The sequence below is a fragment of the Passer domesticus genome, chromosome 3 (genome assembly GCF_036417665.1).
Source record: "Passer domesticus isolate bPasDom1 chromosome 3, bPasDom1.hap1, whole genome shotgun sequence".
NCBI lineage: Eukaryota > Metazoa > Chordata > Aves > Passeriformes > Passeridae > Passer > Passer domesticus.
Genome location: NC_087476.1, coordinates 110,002,145 through 110,028,595, shown reverse-complemented (window position 1 = coordinate 110,028,595; position 26,451 = coordinate 110,002,145). Strand labels below are relative to the sequence as shown.

The 26,451-nt window shown below is 40.9% G+C and overlaps 1 protein-coding gene across 1 annotated transcript; it reads left to right on the top strand.

The window, feature by feature from the left end:
- The first annotated feature begins 443 nt into the window (after window positions 1-443).
- On the top strand, window positions 444-24,797 carry HNRNPLL (heterogeneous nuclear ribonucleoprotein L like). Its single transcript, XM_064415065.1, has 13 exons — window positions 444-763; window positions 9,032-9,150; window positions 9,264-9,501; window positions 12,692-12,779; window positions 14,629-14,723; window positions 14,823-14,895; window positions 18,811-18,882; window positions 20,384-20,601; window positions 20,765-20,886; window positions 21,490-21,691; window positions 22,571-22,628; window positions 22,732-22,830; window positions 23,969-24,797. The coding sequence occupies exons 1-13, from the start codon at window positions 557-559 to the stop codon at window positions 24,022-24,024; spliced, it is 1,647 nt and encodes a 548-aa protein (XP_064271135.1). The 5' UTR covers window positions 444-556; the 3' UTR covers window positions 24,025-24,797.
- The last annotated feature ends 1,654 nt before the right edge of the window (window positions 24,798-26,451 follow it).

Below are 26,451 nucleotides of genomic sequence, written 5' to 3'. Positions count from 1 at the left end.
AACTCACGGCTGCCGTGGCCCTCGCAGCCGGGGCACACCGGCCGCGCCGCTCTTGGCGGACCGCAGCGCCGGGCTCCGCGTCCCGCGCTGCCCCATCAGCCCGTGGCTCCAGGAAGGAGACAAAGGCGGCGGGGGCAGCCGGAGGCGGTGATAGGCAGGGAAGAGGCCCCGGGGCCAGGGCGCAGGGCGGGCACCGGGGGACCCTCGGAGCGTCTCCGCCGCCTCCCCCCGACCGAGCCCTCAGGCACCGCGGCGAGGGGGCGGGGCCGAGGCGGCCACACAGCGCGGTGACGGGCGTGCTCCCCGTCCAATCGAACCGCGCTGCTGCCTGATGGACACGATTATTAGCCAATCGCCGCAGCGCGCCCGGTCCCTCCTCGGCTTGGAGCCAATCGCGGCGCCTGCGGCGGGCGGGGAGGCGGATCCGTGTGCCGGCGCGGGGCGGGCCGTGTGCGGGGGCCGGGCACAGAGCATCGCTCGGGCTCGGTGCCGCCGCCGGCTCCGTCCCCGCTCCCGCGCCGCCTCCGCCGCCGGCAGCCCCTTCCCGCCCGCGGACATGTCGTCGCCGTCGTCCGGAGAGCGGTACGAGGAGGAAGAGGAGGAGGAGGAGGAAGACGGCGCCTACGAGAGCCAGGCCAAGCGGCTGAAGCCCAGCGCCGCTGCCGAGGAAGGCGAGATCGAGTACAGCGGCGCGGAGGAGAGCGAGGGCCGGCGGGACAAGCCCCCGGCATCGCGCGGCGGCGGCGGCGGCTTCTCGGGCGGGGTGAGGGACGCGGGGCCGGGGGCAGGGGGCGGCTCCCCTCAGGCTGCCGGCGGGGGGAGGGGACCCGCCCCGCCCCGCCCCGCCCCTACCGCGGGCGAGGCCGCGGCCGCCCCCGGCGCCCCCGGCGGGCAGGGGGCCGTGCTCGGGGAGGGCCGGGGGGCTTCCCGCGGCCGCGGGGCCTGCCCGGGGCCGGGCCCTCTGCCCGCTTCCCAGGCATGGAGGCGCTTCCGGCGGGGTGGGAATGGCGGGGGCTCCGGCCCCCGTGCGCTTGTTCGTGGCCGGCCGCGGGCAGGGCCGGGCCGGCGGCTGAGGGGCGGGTGGTGTGCGGGAGGTGGGTGAGGGAGCGCGGGCTCGCCCTGTTCCGCGGGCAGCTGGGCGCTCTCGGGGTATCGCCATTGCAAGTTTGGAGCCGGCCCTGTTGCTGAGCGTAGCTATGGAAACACCGAGCGGGGGGGCTGAAACCGCGGCCGAGGGCTCCTTCCATCCTCCGTCCCACCTTTGTGTCTGGCGCCACACGGCCTTAGGGCTGATCTTAAACCACTGCCTCCTTTTAAAATCAATTTCTAATTCTGCTTTCTCCCTCCCTCTGCTATTAGCGCGATGGTTCACTTTGGTCTTTTTTTTTTTTTTTTTTTTTTTTTTTTTTTTTTTTGCTACGTACCTTTCCTTTTTCTCGTGAGTTTGCATCTGAATATCAACGTAGTCCTTGACCCATAAATTTGAGCTACCGAGGCTTTTCTGTCTGCTGTTTGATTCCTTATCTAATTGTCCATCTGATTACAACCATTTTTCTCCTTGATGGCTCTTTCTGTTTCTTATTTGAATAAGCCAAATCAAGAAAACAACATTGATTTAATGTCAAAGCTCGTTTTGTGATTTGTTAAAATGAACTTGCTTATCACTGGGATGAGTTAATGAGGGAGCATTTGCTGCTACCATTTCTCTATCAGTTAAATCTATTGATAGAGAAGGTGCCTGCTGAATTTATTGTCGTGGTTTAACCCTCTCCTGCAACCAAGCACTGCACAGCTGACTCCTGCCCGGGCCGATGGGGGAGGGAATCAAAAGGGTACAAGTGAGGAAAATCCTGCTCTCCTTCCTTCTTCCCCCACTTTATATGCTGAGTGGGATTCCATAGGGTCTGGGATATCCCTTAGGTCACTTGGGGTCACTGTCTCGGCTGTGCTCACATGTGGAGCCACAGGAGAAGCAGAGAAAGGCTTGATTCTTACTCAGCAGGAAGGAAAACCTCTGTATTATCAACACTGTTTCGAGCACGGATCCAAAATATTGCCCATACTGCTGTGGAGAAAATTAGTTTTGCCCTAGCCCAAAGCAGCACGTTATTACAATAGTTTCCTGATAAACTGTAACAAATTAAATTTCCGGAGAGAACTGTTTTAACTCTCAAGTTTCTTGTGACAGAGCATCGTCTGGTGAAGACTTAATAATGTGCTCTGTCTTAAAGGCCAGTGCTGGAAGAAATCCTTATACTTGCTTAAGTTATCTGGGAGGTTTGTCGTGTAGGAGAGCTGAATGCCATGCAGTGTTTCAAGCAGAAAGGAAATTCTGCTTTTGCCTTTCCTCTTTTCTGCACCTTTATGAAATCAACTGGTTCTTATATGTCTCTTTTTCCTTCTTTCTGGGCTCTGGCTCAGAGTGTCTCCATGATGTCTCAATGTCTCAGTTTACTCAAGTTTACCCTTCATGGTAATGACACCATGGGGTATGTGACTTCACCTTTTGCATCTCAAGTATGGCATGTGCTGAGGCTTGTGAGTGAGGAAACTGAAACAAACGTGCAGCAAGTCAAGAACAGGAGGGGTTTTCAGCAGCTGGTTGTGGCAGTGGCACTGCCATTGACAATTTATTGGCAAAACTGTATTCACAGATTCAGTGTTGGGGAGGCAGGAGTTGTCTTGGTGCTGGAGGTGAAACTGGTTTCTTAAGCATAAGCTGTAACATCAAATGCAGATAGGAAAAGTGAATGACCTAGTGCTTTTGTTAGTAATTTTATGTGAAGCTTTTAATAGCAAAATGCCAACTTCTATTAAGTCGAGTTAGTTAATGTGAATTTTCATGTTTTCTTCTCTCTAACAGATACAAAAATGTGCAGGAAACTTACATATTCTGTAATGTATCTTACTGATTCCTCTGCAGGGAAATGTTCTCAGCTTATAAAAGTTGTATGTGGTTCAGACATATAAGATGAAGGTAGGCTGAGGGGAGGGAAGAAGTGCAAGTGTCCTGGATTTCTCAGAAGAGAGCAGAAAAATAAGGAGGAAGAACTATAATGAATGGGGAATTTGGAGGAGAAATGGGAAATTATGGCAAAATGATGATAAGAAATGGATGATCAGGGAAAAGAGTTATATGAGTCTGGCAGCCATATGATTTGTTGTTTTTTTTTCCCTAATTATTTTAAAGTTTTATTTTAATTTATTTTTCCCTCACATGTGCAGTGGAATATCAGTGAACTGTACACTCATGGGTTATGTGCCCTTGTATAAAAGCTCTTTTGTGCTAGGACTCCTCTGGCAGGTTGGTGGGTCACCCTCCTGGGCTGTATTTATTGTCGTGGCCGTTTCCTTTCCTGTTCTGGGATTGTTGCATTTGGCTGAAGAAGCCCTTCATGCCTCTATTTTTTTGTTTTGTTTTGTGTCTTTTGTTGTTGTGGGGTTTCTTTTGGTTTGATTTTTTAAAAGGGTGCATAGAAATCTCTATGTGAGATCCAGAGGGAATCCAACATTTATTTTGCTCTTTGTTTTTCTCTGTTTCCCACTTGTGGGGAGACTTCTCCTAAGCCAGAGGTGTACCCTCTGCTTCATGGCTGAGGAGCCAGGAGAGCCAGGACCAGACCAGGATGTTGACCAGGGAAAAGGAGCAGGATGTGTTCCTGCAGAAGCATTCAGTGGGAGAGAGTGTGATTTGGAGGAATGACCTTTACAGAAGCAGTGTTGAGTGGTGGTGAAGCCCTGTCAGAGGAATCAGAATTGCAGCGTAGCAGAGGGTCAGGACACTGGGGTAATGTGGGCTGAGAGCTGTGTTTAAGGGAATTCTGAGGGCCTTTCAGCTCCATCCCCTGTCCCTCCCTTAAATGTTGGTTTTATGGATTAATGTCATATTTGTACCACCTGTAGCATTCACTTCCCTCACCGTCTCTGACATAGCTACTCCTGAGCATTCTTGTGAAGTCAGGAAGATCTGTTATCTCTGTTCTTACAGCTGGGGAAGTGAGATGTGGTGTCTGAACACACAAACACAGCTATCAGCTGCTGCAAGGTAAAACAGGGATGTGATCTTGCAGCTTCTCAGCCACTCTGTTGAAACCTCCTGCGTGCTAAATGGAAAGCAGCTCTCCTTGCAACTCAGTTGCTTCGTGTCTAACACAGGCAGTGTGGTAACAGCAGCTAAATGTAGTGAGTTCAGATCTTCACCTATTTTGCACTGACTTGTCCATTTCTTCAATGAACTCCATCCTAGAAGCTGGTTTTGAATAAATGTAAATCATCTTGCTTCCTTTGTCCTCCTTAAAAAAAAAAAAATAAATCCAAAACATTGCCTTCAGGCTGGTTCTTCTTCCAGTATCTCAGGTTGACTCTCCTGATGGTGTTGTGTTGTGTAGCATTTTGGTTTGGGATGATGTTTGCTTGGCTTTATTTATTTATTTATATGTATTTTTAAGGATATTCAGGTTGTCATGAGCAGAGGGGGAAATAGAATAGACTGTTTCAGTTGGAAGGGACATGGGACAATGATATGGTCCAAATACCTGAACATTTCAGGTCAAATTCAGAGTTAACAGAAGGGGTCATAGTGCAGCCATTCTTTCTGTAGCAGTTGAAATAGTTGAAAGGACACAGTGGTAGAGATGCATTAAACAAACAGAAATGATACCTAAACTCCTCATTCAAAACAAAACTAAATTGCCTTCCAGAGCATGGGGTGTGATTAATTTTAATCCCCTTCTTCTGTGTAGCCCTGCCCCACAGGCCCCTAAACCAGCCAACAACAATTAAAAAAGCACAAATCCAGGATATACAAAACTGATACATTATTCCACTGCCATGGAGCCTTAACTTAGTCTTGTCTGCTTGGTCCTTCTGAGACACTTCTCCCCACCCACCACCAGTTCTGTTTTATCTGTAAAACAAATTTCAGACCAGTTAAGAGGGGTGCAGAGAGAGGAGAATGTTGGGAGTGAATAAGATAATCTAAAAGGTGAGAAAACTGAGTAAGAGTATATTTAGGTACTTGGCAGAGGGAATATGAAGGAGAAGTGCCATCCATTTGCAGTGAGGGGAGAAAAGAGAGATGGAGGAGGTAAATAGTGAAAGACAAAGAAACAGATGCTCAAAAAAAGGTAGTACAAATTAATAGGGCTAATATGAGTGTACTGACTGCAAAGTGTCTGCAGAAAGGATAAAGGACACGTTTTTGTGCAAACAGTAGGTGAGAAAATTCTAATCTGGATTTGATGAGCAAGACATGGATCATTCCATGTCTTGCTCATCAAATGCAGATTAGAATTTTCTAATCATACAGCCCATGATGACTTTCTTCCTTTTTGGACTGGCAAACTAATTAGTTGGCAAGGAACCATCGATATGTTTTAGAGGTATGTAGGTCACCAAGAAATGGATGTTAAAATGCCACAGCCGTTCTTTGAAGCTGCTTCTGTTGCAGTCTTAGGTGTGTGAAGTCACTTGTTTCTACTTTATCTGCTTGCATATGTCAGTGCTTCCCTTTGTGCCTCAGCTTTGTTTCAGGGCAAGGATTTTTATGTTCCTGCTTTCTTTCTTGAGGGAAACCTTTTCTGTCCTTGTTACTGGTCTCGAGCAGGAAGTCTGTTCCATTTTCTACTTCAATTAACTGCATTTTCTGTCCAGCCTAATGATTCTTCAAGAAATCATTACTGAGCTTTCAAATCCCCTTAAGAGATATATATATATCTATCTCATATATATTTATTAATGGTCCAGCCATAGCATTGGCTACTCTGTTCTCCTGGCTTTGGTGGAGTGCAAGTGTGGTGTGGGAGTTTTGCACGGGGCTTTTGTGCTCTCATGGGAGCTGAGTTACTGAAAGACTCCTTTGTAGGCAGAGAAATACTGGTGGTTGTTAGTCAGTGTGTGAGCAGATGCTTTGATGTAACCTTTGTCTGTGTGCCAACTGTAGCACATGGAGCCTTCAAGATACAGTAGCTGTGAGATCTTGGTCAAAATCCTGCATTGTTCTTCTCCGGGGAGAAATTCCAGCAGCAGCTGGATGAGCTGTGAATGTTCTGACCTTAGCGGTACACTTTACACTCTGCAGACACGTTTGATTTTCATGTGGTCTGGTGGTTTTATTTCTGCTTCTAGAGGAAACCCAGGGTCATTCTAGAATTGCTTGATACTGCAGCTTTGTAGCTGCAAAACTTGTTTGACAATAAAATGTGTGTCTGCCCTTTGTGAAGACTTGTCTTGCACCTGTGGCACGTGTCCCCATCCTTCACCACCCCATGTGCTCTGTGAGTGTTTGGGGCTTCTTGGCTCAGGACTGATTTGTGCTTGGTTCTTGTGCTGCTGTTCACTGCTGCTGGCTAGAGTCTCTGATTTGCTCACCTCAGTGGTTTTATGTGAATAAAAGTGGTTCTGAAAGTCTCTGTAGGTAAGTTCTTAAGTTTGTGGCAGGTGGCCAAGGTATCACTCGTTTGTGTTTGGGGTTTTTTTTTTGGGGGGGGTGTGTGGATTGAGTTTTTTTTGTTGTTTTGTTTTCAGGAGTTTTTTGTTTGTTTGTTTTTTGTTTTTTTTTTTTTTTTTTTTTTAAATTCCATGCTTCTTGAGCTTCTGCACAGGTTGCTATAATGGCAGGTTTTGGTTCTTTCTAAGTCTCTTGCTAAACCTTGCTAAAAGAATGTCTTCTGTATGATGTTTTTGGGTTTGGAAAGCCAAACGTTGCTTTAACGATAACACAAAGCAAAATTTGTATTTGTTGATATTCTGCAGAAGTGCAGACACCAGTTCATGTAACTCGTGGATAAAGGATTTGAAGATGCAAGTGTAGAGGTCATAATTTTGGAGACAATTTGCACTATTGGAAAGATTTGTATCTGCTAGTACCTGCTGGTAGATAAAAATACAAAGGGATGTGCATAACTAAGAAACATCAACTGAACCTAAACAGAAGTTTGAGCTGGGAAGGGGAGGGAGAGTGAAATACTCTTCTGAGTATCCATTCTCTGAAAAGCTTGATGTGATTTATGGAGATATTAGTTCAAAAAGGTAGTAAGTAGCAAGTACTAAGTTGCTAGTAACTATTCCTTGTGGTGAGTCTGCCTCAGTGAGCAAATCATTCCTTGTATTCACCATGGGATCAGACACAGATAATATTAGATGAGATTTCTTGAGTGTATTAAAGAAACCTAAAAGGAAATGCATCCCCCTGGCACTAACTGGGATCTTAATATAGTAGCAAGTATGCAGGGCAATGAATAATTGATGTAATCATTTTTAATTGTTTTGTAGACTGTAAATAAAGTAAAGGTGCCTGTTATTTCAACATCTCAGAGTAATGGGGTTTGCAGGAAAAAGTGGTAGTTATTGTTAGTTTTCTCTTGAAGATTTCCTCAGGTGCTTTTTTCAGCTTTGAAAAGTGAGTATGTGGGTTAGGAACATACAAGCTGAAAATAAAATCTCTCTGTAGTTCTGTTCCTTTTGCAATTGCCTAAGCATTTGCAGTTCAAAGTATTAACCTTTCCTGACTACTTTGATCACTGCTCCTGCTGTACATGGGAGCTGATTGATTCAGGATACAAGGTAACTTATACAAATATCACCAGCAGTGTTTTCCCAGCATTGCCACACTTCTTATTCAAAGAAATGTGTTGCCACTTAAAATGCTTTCCTACTGCAAACAAATAAAATATAAGGTAAGCTTAAAATATTACACATCTGATTATTCTGACATCTGAGGAAGCCTGAAGTGCTGTTTTTTGAGTCAAACAGAATGGTCAAATCCTTGATTTAAAGAAAAAAATCTGTAATTGTTTAGTGAGAACTGTACATGGAACCACAGGAGTTAAACACACAAGACTCAATTTGTAGTTATCTGGAATGTGTTTTCTCCTGGCATCTGTAGTTCAAATGGACAGAGAAGAGAGGAATGTCTAACAGTAACAGCAATCATTGTGGTTACTTAATTAGTGGAGCTCAATGCTCCTTTGTGCTACAAATGAGAATCTCTCTCAAGTTCCAGAAGATGTGCTGCTGCTTAAGTGAAAAAACAACAAGACTTGATCTGTTAGATGGGAACACATTGATGTAGTCACTAAATTTGAGTACATCAACTTCACAGTGCTGTAACAAATATGAAATTTGGGTGCTGGGTATTCACAGTATATTTTATGTGCCCTTTATTATCTCTAATCTTTTTTTTTTATCCTCTCTCATTATTGGCTTACTTTTTTTTTTTTTTAAATCCTCTGTGTCCTAGAATATTTAAGGTAAATTTCAGCCTTACTTCAGGGTTTTCATGGAAAGATGAGCTGATCCCAACCCAAATTCTTCAGCTGCACAGAATTGAGCCTGTCTGAAAGTAGCTCTGAAAAATATTTATGGTGGGAACTCTGTGTGCTAATGTATGATGTCTGGATCCATTAATAGTGGTCAGCCTTGGGGTAAAAAAGCCCCATATGTACTGAAATTGTGAGTTTTTAAAAACATGTGTGTTCAGAATTAGAAGGGAGGCTGAGTTTCTTTCAACCATAATCCAGAGCTGGCATTTTCTTGCATTGTGGAGCATTGGAAAAATTCTCAATTTGTGTTCAGTTTACAATGAGGGATGGCCCTTGTTTGTTCTTGCTTCTTTATTCTCCCAGCTTGTCTCAAAAAAACCCGGCATCAGCAAGCAGAGTGTCAGAAATATTTTAGCTGTTGGACATGTCCTAATTTTTTTTTATGCTCCTAATGAATAGGGTGTGTGTAAGACCTCCTGCAATTCAATCAATGTTAAATGGCTGGGTTTTTTTTTTTAATACAAGAAAAATCCTGTGTGTGCAAACACATTAATTAAATCTGAAAAGCTTTTTATTTTAAGTAGACTTCAGGAACTGCACTTGGCAATCCATTTGGAAAGAAAAGTTGAATTATTTAACACTTGCTTAGATTGTGCATTTAGATGGCTGCTTCTGGACCCGGTGTAGTGTCTACGAAGTATTTAAGTTTAATTAATGATAGGAGTGTTCCTTGCTCTGTGCTGAATTTTAAAATGTCATTTTGTTGCTAGGATGCTGGGGGAAGTCATCACAAAGTCTCTGTTTCTCCTGTCGTCCATGTGCGAGGGCTGTGTGAATCTGTCGTGGAAGCAGATCTCGTGGAAGCTCTTGAGAAGTTTGGAACCATATGGTATGTCTTTGTTGGGAATGGTTTGGTGAGAAACATGTCATAAATGACCATCCTGGGACCTGGGGGTTGTTTTGAGTGAGCAGGAAGCCTGAGTGTGATGTTTCCCTCACCAGCTATGTCATGATGATGCCGTTCAAGCGCCAGGCTCTGGTGGAGTTTGAAAACGTGGAGAGTGCAAAGAAATGTGTGACCTTTGCAGCAGATGAGCCTGTGTACATTGCTGGGCAGCAGGCCTTCTTCAACTACTCCACAAGCAAGAGGATCACTCGGCCAGGGAACACCGATGACCCATCTGGTGGGAATAAAGTTCTCCTCTTGTCAATTCAGAATCCTCTCTACCCAATTACAGTGGTATGTTTGTCTTCTTCTTTTGATTATTTTTTTGTATATTCACATAGGTAACACACATGTTCTTAAATAAAGGTGTTTCAAGAGGATTCAGTCTCATGCAGCTGATTTGCAACACGTTTGAAGGCTTTGGAAGTGAGGATTTTGAAATGTTTAAGTTGCTGCATGCTTCTGGAATATCTCCAAATGTGTTGCCACAACATCAAGATTGTTATTGAGCCTTTAGGCTCTGAGTGATGTATGTTTAAAGAGCAAGGATTTTTTACAGTAGGGAAGGATTATTTTATTGCAGTTCTTCTTAAGTATTTCCTTTGTGGAAAGGCAAAAACCTTCATCTTCTCATGATCAACTCCAGTTTGATGGAATCTTCCTCACTTTTGTTTGGACCAACGTATTTTCCTTTTTAGTATTTGAAGTTGTACCATTTATACAGTTGCATCCTAATTTATTGCCATTTGTTAATGACACGTGTACATGGTTTTTCAAGACACAGGGGTTTTTTTCTGTTGTTATTTAAGCATTTATGTTTTATCATGCATTAAATGCTTATATTTTTCACAGGAGATTTTACAGTAGATGTTAAATTGCACAGAAATATTTCAGGAAAAAAATTTAAATTGTGTACTATGACACAAGTATGAGTCACTTTTCTTAGGGATGTAGGATGGTATGGATCAGTCAAAGTGTTTGGGGTGTGTGGAACCAAGTAACTTAATGCAAGCATTAAGTTTTATTTAATGTGCTGTATATTATGAAAGCAAATAGTCTGCGACTTAGTATTCCTGAAATTACCTCAAGTAGTCAGTTCCACACCATGCTTTCTGCTTTCACTGTCTTGAGAGTATCAGTAGCTTTTTGTCTGTTGATTCATCAGTGGGTGATGAATTTTGTTTTCCCTGTCAATTTTCTTTATAGAAAATCATGCTGTGGTATGAATTGCTTTTTAGTGTTTAAAAACAAACCTGCTCTGAGCTGTGTGAACAAATCCACTGACTGAGTTAAAGTATTCTTTGCACATGACTGAAATACAAATTTTGGAAACTCTGTTTCATTCATGCATTTTAAATTTGCCTTGCCCGAGCTGCTGAGTTGAACGTGGATGCTTGAAGAAACTGGGAGCAGAAGCCTGGCTCTGGGCTAGGAGAATTCCATGGGAATTCTGAGGATGAAGCCTCTGGCACAGTAGCTCCCTTTTAAAAACAAACAACCCACCCCCAACCTCTTCCTTCCCACTGCCCCCAGCTGTTTCTTTAGCATATTCAAATGAGTGCTGGGAGCAGGCAGATTTCCAGAATTACTGGCAGGCAGCAGAGCTCATTGGAGGCAGCATAGTCACAGCAACTGGGGAGAGCAGCTGTGCCCATAACAGCTAAAAATGTGGTGAGAAAAATACACATTTTGCACTTGTCCAGTGGGTTAGAAACTAGTTAATTTAAGAATGCCTCAGGCAAAGTCTGCATTATTTTAAAAACCCACCCCCAACAAAAGAAAACAAAAATCAACAAAACACCCTACCCTCTCAAAAAAAAAAAAAAGACACAAAGCCCAATACTACTTCTCCTTCAACACTCTTCTTAAGTTTGAACTACATTTAGAAAAAAGAGATTAAAAATTGCAACCAGATTAAAGTGGCAAGTCTGAACATCTGCAGTAAACTGTTGTAAAGTTTTTAAGAGCTTTACTTTAAAAACAAGATCAAGTTTTTGGAGAGAAATTGGTCTGTTCAAAGGCCTCTTGTGGCAGAAGCAAAATTGTGCTGAAAAAATTGTGGCAGAAGCAAAATTACAATTCTGGTCATCTCTCTCTCACAGAACATTTTTCTTTTTTTTTTTTGAGGGCTGTAACAGCAAGAAGGCAAATTAACTGTATTTAATTCCTAATTGCTTTTCCTCCCTATGTGATAGGGGGTGTTGGTGTTTTGAAGAGTTTTGCCCAAGATGTCATGTAGGTCTTTGAAGTTCAGTTTTCTTACGTGTGGGCAGAATTTTTTCAGATATTTGTCTGTTCAAATATTTTTCAGATATTTGTCTGTTCACATGGATCAGGAAGGTGTGGTGTACCTTGGCAACCGAATTATGATATTCCAGTATGAATATAATACAAGTGCTTAAATTATTAATAAATAGCCCTCATTATTGTGTCTGGTGAACCACTTGATTGATTTGGTAATATAAAGTAGCTGAATTATGAAACATAATTAAAAAATCCAGCTGTGTGTGTGACTGCTGGCTAATGACACTGATAGGGTTTTGAGTAGACCTTATGTTTTGAAAGACAATTTTTTTGTTTTAATTAAGTGGCTGTGAAGATATTTTTTGAGGGACAAATTATGAAGGAAAGTCATATGAAAAAATTAATGTCACCTGGAGCTGGAAAGTTTCTAGGAATCTTTGCTCCCAAACAGGAGGGATGGTGGGTAGCCTTTTGTACTGCCAAGCATGCTGTAAATGATCTCACAGGTCTTATTTTTTATGGGTTCAGGCTGTGTGGGCTGTGTTTGTTTTAGTTTTAAGAAATCCACATGCCCCCTACTCCTTTGCCTCCCAGTTGCTTCTCTACTCTGCAAAACATAATAAATATTATACCTACCTCCTTTGCCACTTCTCCCTCCTGACCCCCAAAAAAGCTGAGGATGTACACCAAAATCTTGGAATGATAATTGTGCTGGTATTCGGTTTAGATAAAAAGAAAGGAAGGAGCATAGCCCTCACTTGCCTCAGGTGGATGAAAACTGTTGAAATTCTCATTTTGATGAGCTGAGTTTACACTTTGAAGTGTTCCCAGTTACTCAGAAAAAGAACATGAGTTCAGCTGCTGGAAACCTACGGAATGTGTTACAACTACAAGTGTCACTTTGTCTCTGCTGTGGTAGAAATACTAATGCTTCAAAGGTAGCAGAGCTTGGGACATGGATGCAGTTACTGGGTTTTGACACAGCTGAAAATACTTGTTAAACCAGTATTTGCTTGAGTACTTCTTATAGAAGTCTTTTCCTGTTTTTCAGATTTGATTGCCTGTAGTATACTGATCAATAAAAATGGTGAATGTATTAATTGTAGAGGGGGAAATAAGAAATGGAAAGTTAACAGTCCTTTTCTTTGCTTTTTGGCAGTTAAATGCCACTGCAGGAGAATGTTCTATGGACCATAAGTGATTAGAATTTCACATCTAATTTTTTTTTCTTCTTCCTTAGGATGTTTTGTACACTGTGTGCAACCCTGTTGGAAAAGTTCAGCGCATTGTTATATTCAAGAGAAATGGAATACAAGCCATGGTTGAATATCCTTTTTGAGTGTGATTTTTTTTCCCTGTAGGTTCTTGACTCCAAATGGTTTAACATGCAAATGTCAGAAAAATACCATGTGATTTTGAGACCAAATAATTTCTTAATTTCTGTCTAAAACATGGTAACTTCTAACTTTTGTATGTCTATAATATAGTACTTGCACATACTATCTTTTTAGGAAAATGGCATTGTCAACAGTGGTTGATAACCATGTTTATAGTCCCTCAGGCCTAATAATTGCAGACATGAATTATAGAATAGATTTGACAGCCCCTTATATGCACTTTTGTACACAGAATTTTCATGGCTTCTGCCTGTGTTTATACTCAAGAAATAGGTAAGGGATTGCAGAGGTGCAGTTTGTCTTCTTCAGACTCTTCTCAAATAGTCCCAGAATGTACTGCTTGTCTTACTATTTTGACTTCATAAAGTCATAAGACTTCATTAGGCATCCTTAACCTTGATTCTTGAGCATCATGTGTTGAAGCAATTCCCTGCTCTATTATCCTACTGTTGGCTCTATTTGCAGCCTTAAGTTGTTATTCAGTTGAATGTTCAGAATTGTGGTGTGTTGCTGTGGTTTGTGAAGTCCAAAGTCTGACATGATTAGGCCTTAATTTATGAAACTCTAACAGCCCTCTTCCTCAAGCTTTATTTACATCAATTTTTGAACTGTTATCTGGACAAAATTTGCCAAATTATTTGGCATTATTTTGTGATTTCAGATGCTATCAATGTGATGGCTGCTTTGATGATTTTCCAGGCAAAGGGAACTACCTGACTTCTATTAAATCAAACTAATTGCTGTTTATCTATGTAGAAAACTTAAACTGAGTGCCCTAACAGACAATAATTTGACTTACTGTATATGTTAAGTTTGTCATAAATGGAATTGTCAGGATCAGATGTCTTGCACAATTGGGGGTTATCCTTCATCTTGTGAGAAATTAGGGAAGTTGTGGGGAGGGTCCTGCCCACACTCAGAAACTACCATCCTTATGTACTTGGAATTAAATTCTGTAATATGCTTTTTATTGAAAATGAAACCAGCCAGCAATTGAAAGAAAACTCACAAATGTGAGTGAAGTAATGCAGCAGCAAGGTAAACAGTTGGGGGTGGCAAGGAAAGTGAGCTTCAATAAAAGTCTTATCTGAAAGGCTCAAAAATTTGCTCAAATTTAAATGCTACTTGAGTTACCCATTATTTCTCCATTTCTGGCCAGTGTCAGTTTCTTACAAATCTGGGAAACCTGGCTTTCCTAATTTTTAAGTTCCCCAGTGAACCTGCATCACTTTGGAAGAAGTTGGGCTGCAGGAATGTGGTAAAACCCAAGCACATTCTGTTGTTTTGGACTTTTTCTAAAATGTCATTAAATGGTATCAAGACATAGTGCAAAAGGTCTGTTCTGCTGCAAAGTTCAGGCTTTGTGACACCCTATTTTATTGAGTATTGGTGAGGTCAGGGGTTGTGATGTGCCAAGGCTCAGGCACATTTTTCTGCTAATCCCAAAACTGATCTTGGACTATGAGGAGCACATGAAATCACTTGGGTGTTGGAGCCTGGTACATGCATCTGCCTGTTGTATTTTTTTTTTTGAGGTAAGATGAGTATTTGTTCACTCCAAGTCTCTCTTTTAGTTATGTGGGGGGTTTTGGCTAATGAGCTAAAAAGGGTGTACACTTAATCCTTTTTGATGTAACTAATGTGATAAGTCTCTGTGGAGTTCTTGTAGTGTATACAATTGTGAAATACCTGCAGGCTACAAAAGTAAAAAGGCCCTATCAGATAAAAGGGACGTGAATGAGACACCTGGGGAAAAAGATCCTTAACATGATGTGTACATTTGAATCAGTGTTTTGTGCCCAGAAGGCGAAGGCTGCACTCAATGGAGCAGATATCTATGCAGGATGCTGCACACTAAAAATTGAATATGCAAGGGTAATGCTTGGACCTTCTCTTTTAATTTTACTCAAAAAAAAAAAACCCAAAACATGTAGTCAAGGCTTAACCTCTTTCACTTTTACTTTATTTGAACAGCCAACTCGACTTAATGTCATTAGGAACGACAACGATAGCTGGGACTACACTAAGCCATATCTGGGCCGCCGAGGTAGGTTCTGATCCATTCTCCCTGTAGCTGTTTGACTGTACTAATGCCAGCCCTTCACACGCGGTCAGGCTGTGTGGCAGCAGTCCTTCCAAAGCAGGCCAGTGCTGCTGGAGGCTGTGCCACCGCAGGGAATTAACCCTGAGCCCTAGTGCCCCCTACTGCCTGTGCTTGAGCCACTTAGTGCAACAAGGAGCCCACACCTCCAAGCACCTTCGCAGTTCTCAAGGACTTGCATTTCTCCAAGCAGCTCTCTCTCTTTGGAGGAGAGGAAACCTGGCACAGACTATTCCTTATAAACTACAAACTTGCACACTGCTTCTCCTTCGAAAGGACTCTTTTCCCCTATGTTGGACAAGGCATTAAGAAGGATAGAGGACTTCAGCAGGCTGACTCTACACTTCATCATGCACCACATCGGCATCAGCAAAAAAAACCAAACCCAAACAAACAAAAAACCCTCTGAAAAACCTCAGACTTGCAGTTCACCTTGTCTGCATACTGCATGCACCACCACCACAAGTTTTTAAAGGAGGACATTTTCAGTACTTCAGATTTGTGTGGGATGAATAACATGATAGACTGTACCCATTCTGTTCAAGTTTGTATGTATGCTGGTCTTATTTCCCTTAAAAATACCACTGAAAAATTGAGAACCTACAAAATTAAGGACCTCTTGTTGATATCATTGACATTGTAATCTTTTTATTACTTGCTGTATGTGAGAGTTGCATTCAGACTTAACAATGTAAATATTGTTTAGTAGTAGGGAAGTTCAGTGCTTTTATGCAGAGAATTGGAACTGAGCAGTGCAACACCAATAAGTCCCCTCAGCTATACTTAAGTAATAAAATAGGGAGATTCATAATTGGTACAGGCATACTGTCTCTTGAGTACTCAGCTGTAAAATTCTCAGAGCTTAACTCATGTCAGTGGAAACTATGATTATATATGTACAGTCAAACTGCTGTCTAGCCTAACTCCTGTTAAGTGTTTATTTTAAAATAACCAAAAATCTGTAACTATTGAGTGCAGTGTTCAGTAACCTATGTACAATAATATGTTCAATGTAAAGTTAGAAAAGTGAAGACTATGTGACCAAGATAGAGTATCTACTTATCAAAGCCTCCATGAGAACCAGGGCTATGGCTGTCTCAAGAGATTTGCACTTTCAGAATAATTCTGCAGAGACACTGGGCTTGTGAAACTGTTGTACAACTAAAAACATAGGGCTTGGCTTTTCAAAATGAAGTTCTTGTAAAAAGTTAACAAGGGAGCTACAGTATTGGGTGCAGCTTGTAGATTATGACTGTTGGTATTGGGATTCAATTTTTTTTCTCAAATTCTTCAGTCAAAAAAAGGCATTCTGAAGAAACCCAAGGGCAAGAAAAAAAAATCAAAAGGTTTGAATTTGAAAAATTGAAAGGATTAATTTCATCCTTGTATCTTTTGATCATTGCAGTGTTTGGAGGCTGATGTGTAACACTGTGCATCTAAATGCATTGTGTGATTGATCTGCAGATAGGTGTGACTGTATGAACTGAAACTTCCCCAGACTCGAGCAAACAGTGGAAAATGAAAAACTGAGGATAGATGTGGCTTGCTCTTTTCAAGAGCTCTGCTCTTTTGTTTTTCTTTTATTACTGTCTCTATTCTCTATATATAAGCACCCTACTACATATAAGAGGAAAAAAACCAAGACTTGTATTTTATATATATATCTCAATCATTACATATTGTATGTAGCAATATTTTTCATTTACTGTGATCCACATCCATTTATGTGGACAATGGGAATATAAATTGTTGACTGAACAGTAAAATGTACTTGAGAAAAGAGACATACAGAGCAGTTTTGCTCATAAAGTAATCCAGGAGTTGGGGTTTTCTTTGAAAGAGTTTATGTATTTGTCCTTCAGCTCACTCTTGCAACAGCACTGTTTGGGTTTTGAACATAGTGTGACCTGAGCTGTAGGGCTCTCACTGCAGCAAAGGTCTTATCACAAAGGAATTTCATTCCAAGGACAGACATGCCAATAAATCCTTTCAGAATTTCACACCTGCCCTTCAAATGTTAGGAAGGAAATGCATTTTACTAATGATTTATTTTAAGAAGTGTTTTTAGTTCTTTATGGTAATAAATTGCCCATAGTCTTTCTTCACTAAAGTAAACTTCCAACAGTGCCGGCTGCTATGAACTCATATTGCATTAGACTGAATGAAATAAACCCACCTGACTTAGTATTCTACTGGCCTTTAGCCAGAAATTTCAAACTGTCATTTGGAGCATTTCTTTTGGTGGTAATACCACCTTGCTCAGTGATTCAAGGACCTGATGTAAAAACAAAACTAAAAATCAAGGAACCCAAGCTTAAACAAAATCATAAAGAACCTTCTCTTTCGTATTATTTTTAACACAGGTTGGTTCTTGTGTTTCAATGCTTGTTTGCACAAGTATTTGTACTGGCACAATCCAGGGGCTTTGTTCAAAGAAGGAATAAGCATGGGGCAAGGAGAGACTTGCACCACCACGAGGAGGAAATATTTGTCAAACTTTTCTCACAGAATTCTTTATTTGAAGAATGTGATTCTTGACTTTTTTACTGTGGGCAGTTTCGAAGCATTTAGCTATGCAGATTGGAATTACAAAACTGATTTTTCTGAAAGATGATTACTGCGTACAGTTCAAATGCTCAAAATACTTGATCTGACTGCTCATTTGCTTTTTAAAGCCAAGAACCAGAGCTGTTACCCTGAAAAGGGAGTGGAAAAGTAAACTTGACAACAGTAATCTTTCTTCTATATATTTGGAAGTATTCAGGACTGCTCTCTCTTCAGATTTTACTGCCAAAGTAAATATCTGACTTGGAACCTGGCCTCAAAATCCTGAGCAGAAAGGGCCACATGTGTTTTCATCTACCACTGTTGTGTAATCAAATAGTTCCTGTTTTTTGGGGAAAATACCTCCAACTGCATTGGGCTGGAGTTACTCTTTTCAGCAGTCATACTTAAATTTCCTGAGAATTGTTGTAAACTGATAAATGCCTTGCCCCATCTTTTCAATGTGTTTTTTTTTTTTATTATTGTAAGAAAAGAATTGTTGCTTACCATAAAGAAATCTGGAAGTTTAGTTTTTTTTTTTGTCATGCAGCATGGATCTGATTGGAAAATACAGCTTTGGCTGTGAGGCATTGCTCCCTCCATTAATGTAGACCCCTTGCTTAACTTTATATCCTAGAGAACTGGGTTTTCTTAAAGGATTGACTGTTGTTTAAGTGCATTACTCAGTGATACTTTCCCTCAGTTGAACTGTTATGTGCTGCTGATAGTGCCACAATGTACAATCCTTTCAGCACGCCCATAAATCAGTAGGTGTTCTGTAAATATATATGTACACATATGTAATGCTCTCTGTTTACTGATTATGAAACCATGTAATACAGGTTGTTGTTGGCTTATGCTGAAACTTCTTGAAAGAAGCCCACTTTGAAAATGTGTTGCTGTTGAAGCTAATATTATGATTCAGGTACTGTCTTTCAAAAGTACTGCATTTCAAATTTGTTTTAAGAGACACATGGGTAAATCCTGCTGTATGGTGTTTTCTATACTAATGTGTGATGTCTGTTTAGGAGAACTATTGGGTATCTCCATAAACCTTAAATGTCTGCATCTCCTCATTGGCCACTGCCCCCAATCAACTTAAGTGCAATTTGTTATACAGATGGCAGTCTTTTAATTTTGGTGTCCCAGGGCTACAGCTTGTATTTTTAGACATAGAGTGAATGAGAAATCATTTATAAAATTAACAAGGACTCAAATTACTTTTTCACTTCTTAACTAGAAGCTTTGTGTCTTAAATGGAGAAATCAAGTGCCTGGTTGTGCATACTAAACTGATTTCTTTCCCTTCCCACATTAGACAGAGGGAAGGGCCGGCAGAGACAAGCTATTTTGGGAGAGCACCCATCATCCTTTAGACATGATGGCTATGGTAAGTAACATGGGATGACAGCTGGTTATGATTTCTTACATGCTCTGTGGAATTCTAAATATTTAATCAATGCTTGGCTGTGTTTCCCTTCAGCATGAGCAGTTCACCTGCAGTGCTGTCAGTCTGCCTTCTGAAACACTGCTGGTTCAGTGAAATCCATGTGCACTCATTGCCTCACCTCTTCCTGTCACCCAAAGCATCCAGCTCTGCAGGTTTATTCCTTGGAAGAAAGTTTCCTTTCAGTTGCCATCACTCTGGCAATGGGTAGAAAATGATATCTGGATTGGGAAAGGAGTTTTCTTCTAGAAAATGGCAACATGGCATAAGCAATGGTTTGGTACAACAGAGAGCTCTAATGTTTTTGCATACAAAGCTATGAATTGTTGACACCTGCACTTCTAATTTACATAATTCAGAAAAGGTACAGCTGTGTGACTGTAGAGAAATTATGTTTTGGAATCAGTGCTCTAAAGTACTGTGTTTGTTACCAGTGCTCTCTGTAAGGCAAGACCTGCTGTCACTTTCATGTGCTGAGTGAAGACCTCAGGGTGGAGAAACAAATGTTCCCACTCACATGTGACTTTTCTGTTAGTTACTCTCTCAGCTGTCAGATGCAATGTGATTTGTCTTGCCTCTTTATTTATGTATTATGATATGGTATTTATGATATTTTACAATGTAGGTTGACATCCTTCCAAAGGTTCTTCAAATCTCTAGCATTTCCAAGTCCCACCTTGATTCAGCGATGTTTCATTCTTCTGATACATCCTTCTACCTTAAGTAATGTGTCCATCTCCTATACTATTCTTTCCCTGTCATTACTGCTTTTTGCTGGGGAAAAAAAAAAGACAAAAGGTTCCTTTTATACTTGGCTTATGTGAGTTTCACGTTATTTTTGTCTCAGAAAAACAGGGATCCTCCCCCCTTGGTCTGTTATACTGACGTTTTCTATGAACAGAGGTATTGCTTAATAGAAGTGTCTCATCACTAAAAGGAAAAAAAAAAAAGAAATTGTCTATTTCAGTGAAACTTGTCACTTTATCTATAGTGGAAAATAGGACCACTTCATTTTGCATTAGTGTGGAGGTTTAAGTATTCCTGTTTCTTCCAAATGAGCATTTTGTAGAAAGGCAGGCTTCTGACTTCATCTCATGTCTCTGGGAAAAAGAGCTGTGTCATCTCCTGACCTCTGTCTCACTCCTTTTGGTTTGTTATCCCGACTTTGTAATATTCTTTCTTGGTGTCATGTAGCTCTGTATGTAGATGGAAATATTTCTGAATGTTGGTTTTAATTATTTCCTCTGATACATTTATGTTCAAATATTTTCCACGCTGCAGGGAAGATAATGATTTTTGTAATTACTGGAATATCTTTTTTCAGCATTTGCTGTAACCTTCTGCCCCTCCTTTAAATATACATGATGTATGTGGGCTTTGATGCATGATTAAGTAGTGAAAATGATTTCAAACAACATAAAACCATGGTCTCTCATCTCCTTAGGCTCCCATGGTCCTTTGCTGCCCTTGCCAAGCCGGTACCGGATGGGGTCTCGGGACACTCCAGAACTCGTGGCTTATCCGTTGCCTCAGGCATCCTCCTCTTACATGCACGGGGGAAATCCTTCTGGGTCAGTTGTCATGGTTAGTGGGTTGCATCAGCTCAAGATGAACTGCTCAAGGGTATTCAACCTGTTCTGCTTGTATGGAAACATTGAGAAGGTAAGGCATAATTGATTAGAAACTTGGAAACTGCTATAGTTCTTTCAAATGCTTTGGAAAAAGCCTGCCTGAGGTTGTCTAAAAATATATCCTAATGTTTTGTAAAACTATTGGTTGAGCTCTTTGTTGCAACATATATTTTTTTTTACCTTATCTGTCTTAGGTGAAATTTATGAAGACTATTCCAGGCACAGCACTGGTTGAAATGGGTGATGAATACGCTGTAGAAAGAGCGGTCACACATCTCAATAATGTCAAGCTGTTTGGAAAGAGACTCAATGTCTGGTAAATATGTTTTATCAGATTAATAGTCCACCAGTGGGCAGTTGGAATGAGGTTTCAAAGGGACAATATCACACTACTCTGTTATCATTGTTGGAGTTATGATTTCCAATTTGCGAGTGTTTATTTTGGCTTTCAGCTGAAGGAGGGTGAATTTAGGTCAGATATGAGGAAGAAATTCTTTATTGTGAGGGTGGTGAGGCAATGGCACAGGTTGCCCAGGGAAGCTGAGGATGCCCCACGGCATCCTGGAAGTGCTCACGGCCACGTTGGATGGGATTTGAGCAACCTGCTCTAGTAGAAGCTGCTCCTGCCCATAGCAGGGGGGTTGGAAGGAGATCATTTTTAAGGTCCCTTTCAACCCCAGCCACTCTAAGATTTATTACTATTTATAATTTTATTTATTTATGTTCATAAGGCATATTATTATTACATGGATTGGCCACTGATAAACTGTATTCCCTAATGTGTCTTATCCATTCTTTCTGCATTTTTTAAGGAGGTGTCAAATCCAAACCAAGAAGCATCAGCTCTTTTCTAGTTAGATAATAACCTGCAAAGTATGATAGTCTTAATTATTTAATAAACTTTATCCTTAAATTCCAGTGTTTCCAAGCAGCACTCAGTAGTTCCAAGCCAGATATTTGAACTGGAGGATGGCACGAGTAGTTACAAGGATTTTGCCATGAGTAAGAATAATCGCTTCACCAGTGCTGGCCAAGCATCCAAGAACATCATCCAGCCACCCTCCTGTGTGCTGCATTATTACAATGTTCCCCTGTGTGTGACTGAGGAAACATTTGTAAAGGTAAGCACTTGGAGTGGCTGACATGCAGTGCTCTCTGGGCCCTGTCCTGGTTTTAACTTGTGCTGCTTTTAAAAACAAGTAACTGGGAGGCTTGTAGCAGAGCCACTGGCAGAGAGCTGTTCCTTAAAATATATTTATAGCCCATCTGGATATGTTTACAATTCTGGAGTTACTGTCTCAATTTTTTTTATTTATATTTTTTTAATGTGACAAACAAAATCTTGAAAATAAAATTGAGGAGCTTAATGTAGGGGGTTTTTGGATGAAAGGGAAAAGATACAAAGCCAAATACTTGAAAGTAGGACTACAACTCACAAAGGATTTACTGACTCCCTGTAATGGCTGCTAGGATGTTTTGGCATGGAGACCAGCTTGCATCTGGGACCCTTGGCACAGTTGTATCCTAAATGAACTCTGGATGCTTAAAACATGCAGTACTGGGCCTCTTTAAGTGGAGGCAGTGGTAAGATTGCTGACAGTTCAGTGAGTTCTTTTTCAGTTCAATAAAATATATTTTTCCAACTCTGTCTGAAAGTGAACTCTGATTCCCAAGTGGTGTCCTTGTATGAACAACTTCAGAGCTACTGTACTGGAGTAGGAATGTTAAAAAGGAGAACTTGTTATTATATTAATACGTTTTTGGAGATAGCAGTGATATCACAGATACAGGAGCCTTGTTTTACATACTACAGAATGGTCACTCTTTAGAATACCAATCTAAACATATTTTTTAAATTATTTGCCTTAAATTCTTGCAAACTCTTTTAAAAAGTCAGAATCTTCCTTTTTGTGTGTCTCTTCCAGGAACTTGAAATTTTTGCTAATTGGTTTATGTGCACTTTTGCTGGAGTTTTATATCTTATTTTATTTTTGTGACAGTTATGTGAGGATCATGAAGTTCTCAGCTTTATTAAATACAAAGTGTTTGACCCAAAACGTAAGTAAAATTAGACCTGTTTGGGAAGTTCCTTGATTCCAGTTTTGATCTGAGTATCCATTACTGATCCTCTCCTTCCCGTTTTTGTTTCTCATTTTGACAGCTTCTGCCAAAACACTGTCTGGTCTGTTGGAATGGGAATGTAAGACAGATGCAGTGGAAGCTCTCACTGTACTTAATCACTACCAGATAAGAGTCCCAAGTAAGTAAATTTTCCTGATCTTACTGCTGGATTTTTTTTCCTGTGGAGAAGGAGTTGAGGGTTCTGGTAGTTGAGGGTGTCTGGTAGACAGTGATCAGAGGGCTGGAGCACCTCTCCTGTGAGGAAAGGCTGAGAGAGCTGGGGCTGTTGAGCTTGGAGAAGAGAAGGCTCCAGGATAACCTTATGGTGGCCTATAAAAAGAGGGAGAGTGACTTTCAACAGGGGCAAATAGTGATAGGAGAAGGGGTAAGGGTTTTAAACTCAGAGAGATTTAGGTTTTAGATGTTAGGAAGATGTTCCTGACTGTGAGGCTGGTGAGGCACTGGCACAGGTTGTCCAGAGAAGCTGTGGATGCCCCATCCCTGGAAGTGTTCAAGGCCAGGCTGGATGGGGCTCTGAACAACCTGGTCTAGTGTGTGGCATCCCTGCCCAAGGCAGGAGGCTGGAATGGGATGATCCAATGTGATAATCCCTTCCAACCAAACCCTTCTGTAATTCTTTCACAATAAATAGAGAGAAATCTGCAATGTCTGGAACAGAGGATTCTTTAAGTTACTCAGCTCACTACTCTCAATTTACTGCTCCTGTAGCATGTTCCCTTTAGAGCCAGAAATTGTGAAGCCAAGCTGAATTTAGCTCCAAAATGCCAAGAATAGAGTGGGGTGAGTTCACCTGCTAAGCAAGTACACAACAGGCCAGATCTGCACTGAACAATTAAGACAGTTTACAGAATTAAATTGAATTTTTCCAGGTGTTCCCAGACATAATAGTGAATCCAGGCCAGTGTCTAATATTATTTTAAACTGCCTCCTTCTAACTGTTAGGAGTTTGTCTCCCTGTGAACTGTTAACAGGTTAAATCTTTTCTATTCCCCCACCTTTGGTCCACCTTAATAATGGACCTTAGGAGCAGGATATTTTTGAAGATAATATGGATAACACACTGTTCACAGTTTCAGTTTTATCTCAGTTTGGAGAGTTGGTAACAGCAGAAAAGCTTTCCCTTGCAATGTGAAAAGGGCAAACCCCAGTGCAGGTGTGAGTGTGCAGCACACAGCACTGGTGAACGTGCCAGGTGATGGGAGGTGGATCAGCAGGAGAGCTGTGCCCACGGTGTGTTCTGTGTTGTCTCCTCACAGATGGCTCCAACCCTTACACCTTGAAGCTTTGCTTCTCTACTTCATCCCATTTATAGAGAAGAGGACAGCATGTTAAGAGCTACGTTCACCTGGATTTGCAAGTTAAAAACTACACTTCGTTCACAAAGCTCTAAAGTGGTTGTTCTAATGTTGCCTTGTTTCAACTTAATTCTAATATCTTTTATCTTGTTTTATAATAAATGGATGTTCCTTCATAAATACAAACCAGATTTTTTTTATTTTTGCCTCTGAGAAGTACATGTTGTAAGCTTACTACAAAGTTTGTATTTTGTTAGTGTAGTATCTTCAAATGTCTAAAGAAGCACCAGTAGGATAAACAAGATTGTTTCTTTTCAAAAAATAAAATATATTTGCATTTTCAAGATGTTAAAGATTAGCAAGTATTTTTCCATTTGTAGTCTTAATTGGCAGATAGAACTATTATAGCAGAATTTTAAATGTAGAACTTGTTTTTCAGTATGTTAAGTAGTGAAGTATGTTGCAATACTAAAAAGAAGCTTGTATTTATAAAATGCTTTGATTGGGTTAATGTTGCACATACTGAACTTTTAGTAGTACAGACTTGATTTATAGTTTCAAACAGAGCTAATGTAGAAAATTAAGTATGTACATGTGTATGGTATGAATTCATACTTATTTAAAGTGGTTTTGGTTTTTTTTTAATCCTATTTTCCATTTGCATTAGCATGATGCCATCTACAGCTAGTCCCACCGTAGGGGCCTTTTAAAAATTAAAATTGCAAGCCTGTATCAATGTGTTCATCCTCATTTTCCATGATTTAAACTTAAATCTTTGGTGTTTAACATATCCTTTTGACTCTTTTTTTAAAGCAGTGGTTATGACATACTAAATGGTAAAAGTCGTGGGGGCATGGGGGGTGACAACATGGATCACAATAGAAACCAAGGTAGTAAAAATAGTTAAAACAAAAAGAAAGCCTCCACCATATCCTTTCCTATCTGGACAGTTAATTCAATGCTTTCTTCTGTCTGATTTACCTTAAGCATCTATTATGACCATGAAAGAATTCATTGAGTGAATAGTGTTGGCTTGTCTGTAGCTTAAGATGAAGGAATCTCAGTGGGATTCAGATAAAGTAACTGACTGTGTGATGTGAAATGAATGAGGTGAGAAATCTCTCACTTTGGAGAAGATGGTTTGTTCTGTCCCAGTACTTTGAAACCTGTCTTCTGGAACTGGAGTTGTGTCTTGTTGGGGCTAAGCCCCCAGGAAGAGGAATCCAAGCAGTGGAGTCTGGGAGCTGTTGTCCTACACTCTGTGTGTGTTCCTCTTTCTGAATTTGCAGTGCATTGCTGAGGGCTTCTTTCAGTTCTGTTCTTAGTCATTGCAGAGAAGTTAATTTATCAGCTGTTTTATGCTTTCTCCTACAAGTTCTTTGTTCTGTCTTTATGGATTTTATCTATATCTATCCTTTATGCAAGATGATTTGTGCAGAGTGCTTGTCCTTGAGAGGTTATGTTGTAGGATATTTACAGGCTGTGGGCATTGCACATCTTTCAATTGGCTGCATTTTCCCCATTCTTAATTTCAAGCCAAATATTCCTTATCATACAAGGGAAAATGTGTCAGATGTCCTTCAGATTTTTTCATCAACAATGATTCATTTTTGCCCTGTCTACCTCCATTTTGTTCATGCTTCAGGTAATGGATGTTTTAGGTATTCATATCAGGCTTTTAATGTGTCTGAACTGGGAACTGAAAACCAGCTGCTCTTTGGCAGGTCTTTCAGCACAGGATTTGGAATAATCCCAGCCTCCTGTCTGTGAGGTGACAATGAGACTCTCATTTTAGGGGCACTGCTGAGACTCTCAGCCTCAGTGCTCTTTCCCCAGAAATTGCTTCCAGACAGCTCCAGTGCAGAGGTCCACGTGCCATATCTTGCTGCTGGTGAAATGCTCTGTTAAAGATTAGCAAAAAAAATTGTGCTGCTCAGTGTTTTAACTGTAAAAGATCTCTCCCAGTCTCTCATTTCTCTTTTATCAACTTGAATGTTCTGTGGAAGCCTGTTTCTTCTGTCACAATTTCCATTGCTGGTTGTGTTAATGTAGTTCCAGAAGTTGTTTGTAGTTGAGCATTAAAAACAGTCTGTTTTCAAATTGCATTGTGGGATGAGTGACCCTTAAAACATTCAGGTTTCATCAAACAAAAAAAAAAAAAGAGAAATGCACTTTAATGTGTTGGTGTCCTCAGTGGATCACAGCATTCAGTGCCTAAGATGTTCAGGTGAAAGGCATCTTTCCTGTGTCTTCCCAGATCAAATGGAGCATGGTTCTGGGTGTATCATAGAGGACTTGATAGCAGCTGGAAGGCCCATATGCAAAATGAGTAGCCTGTGACATGCAAGGCAGAAAAGAGAGGAGACTGAAGAATTGTGCAAGCTTCGTTCTCCACAAAATAACCATCTTATTCGTGTCCTCATGAGAACAGGAAAGATTTCTTG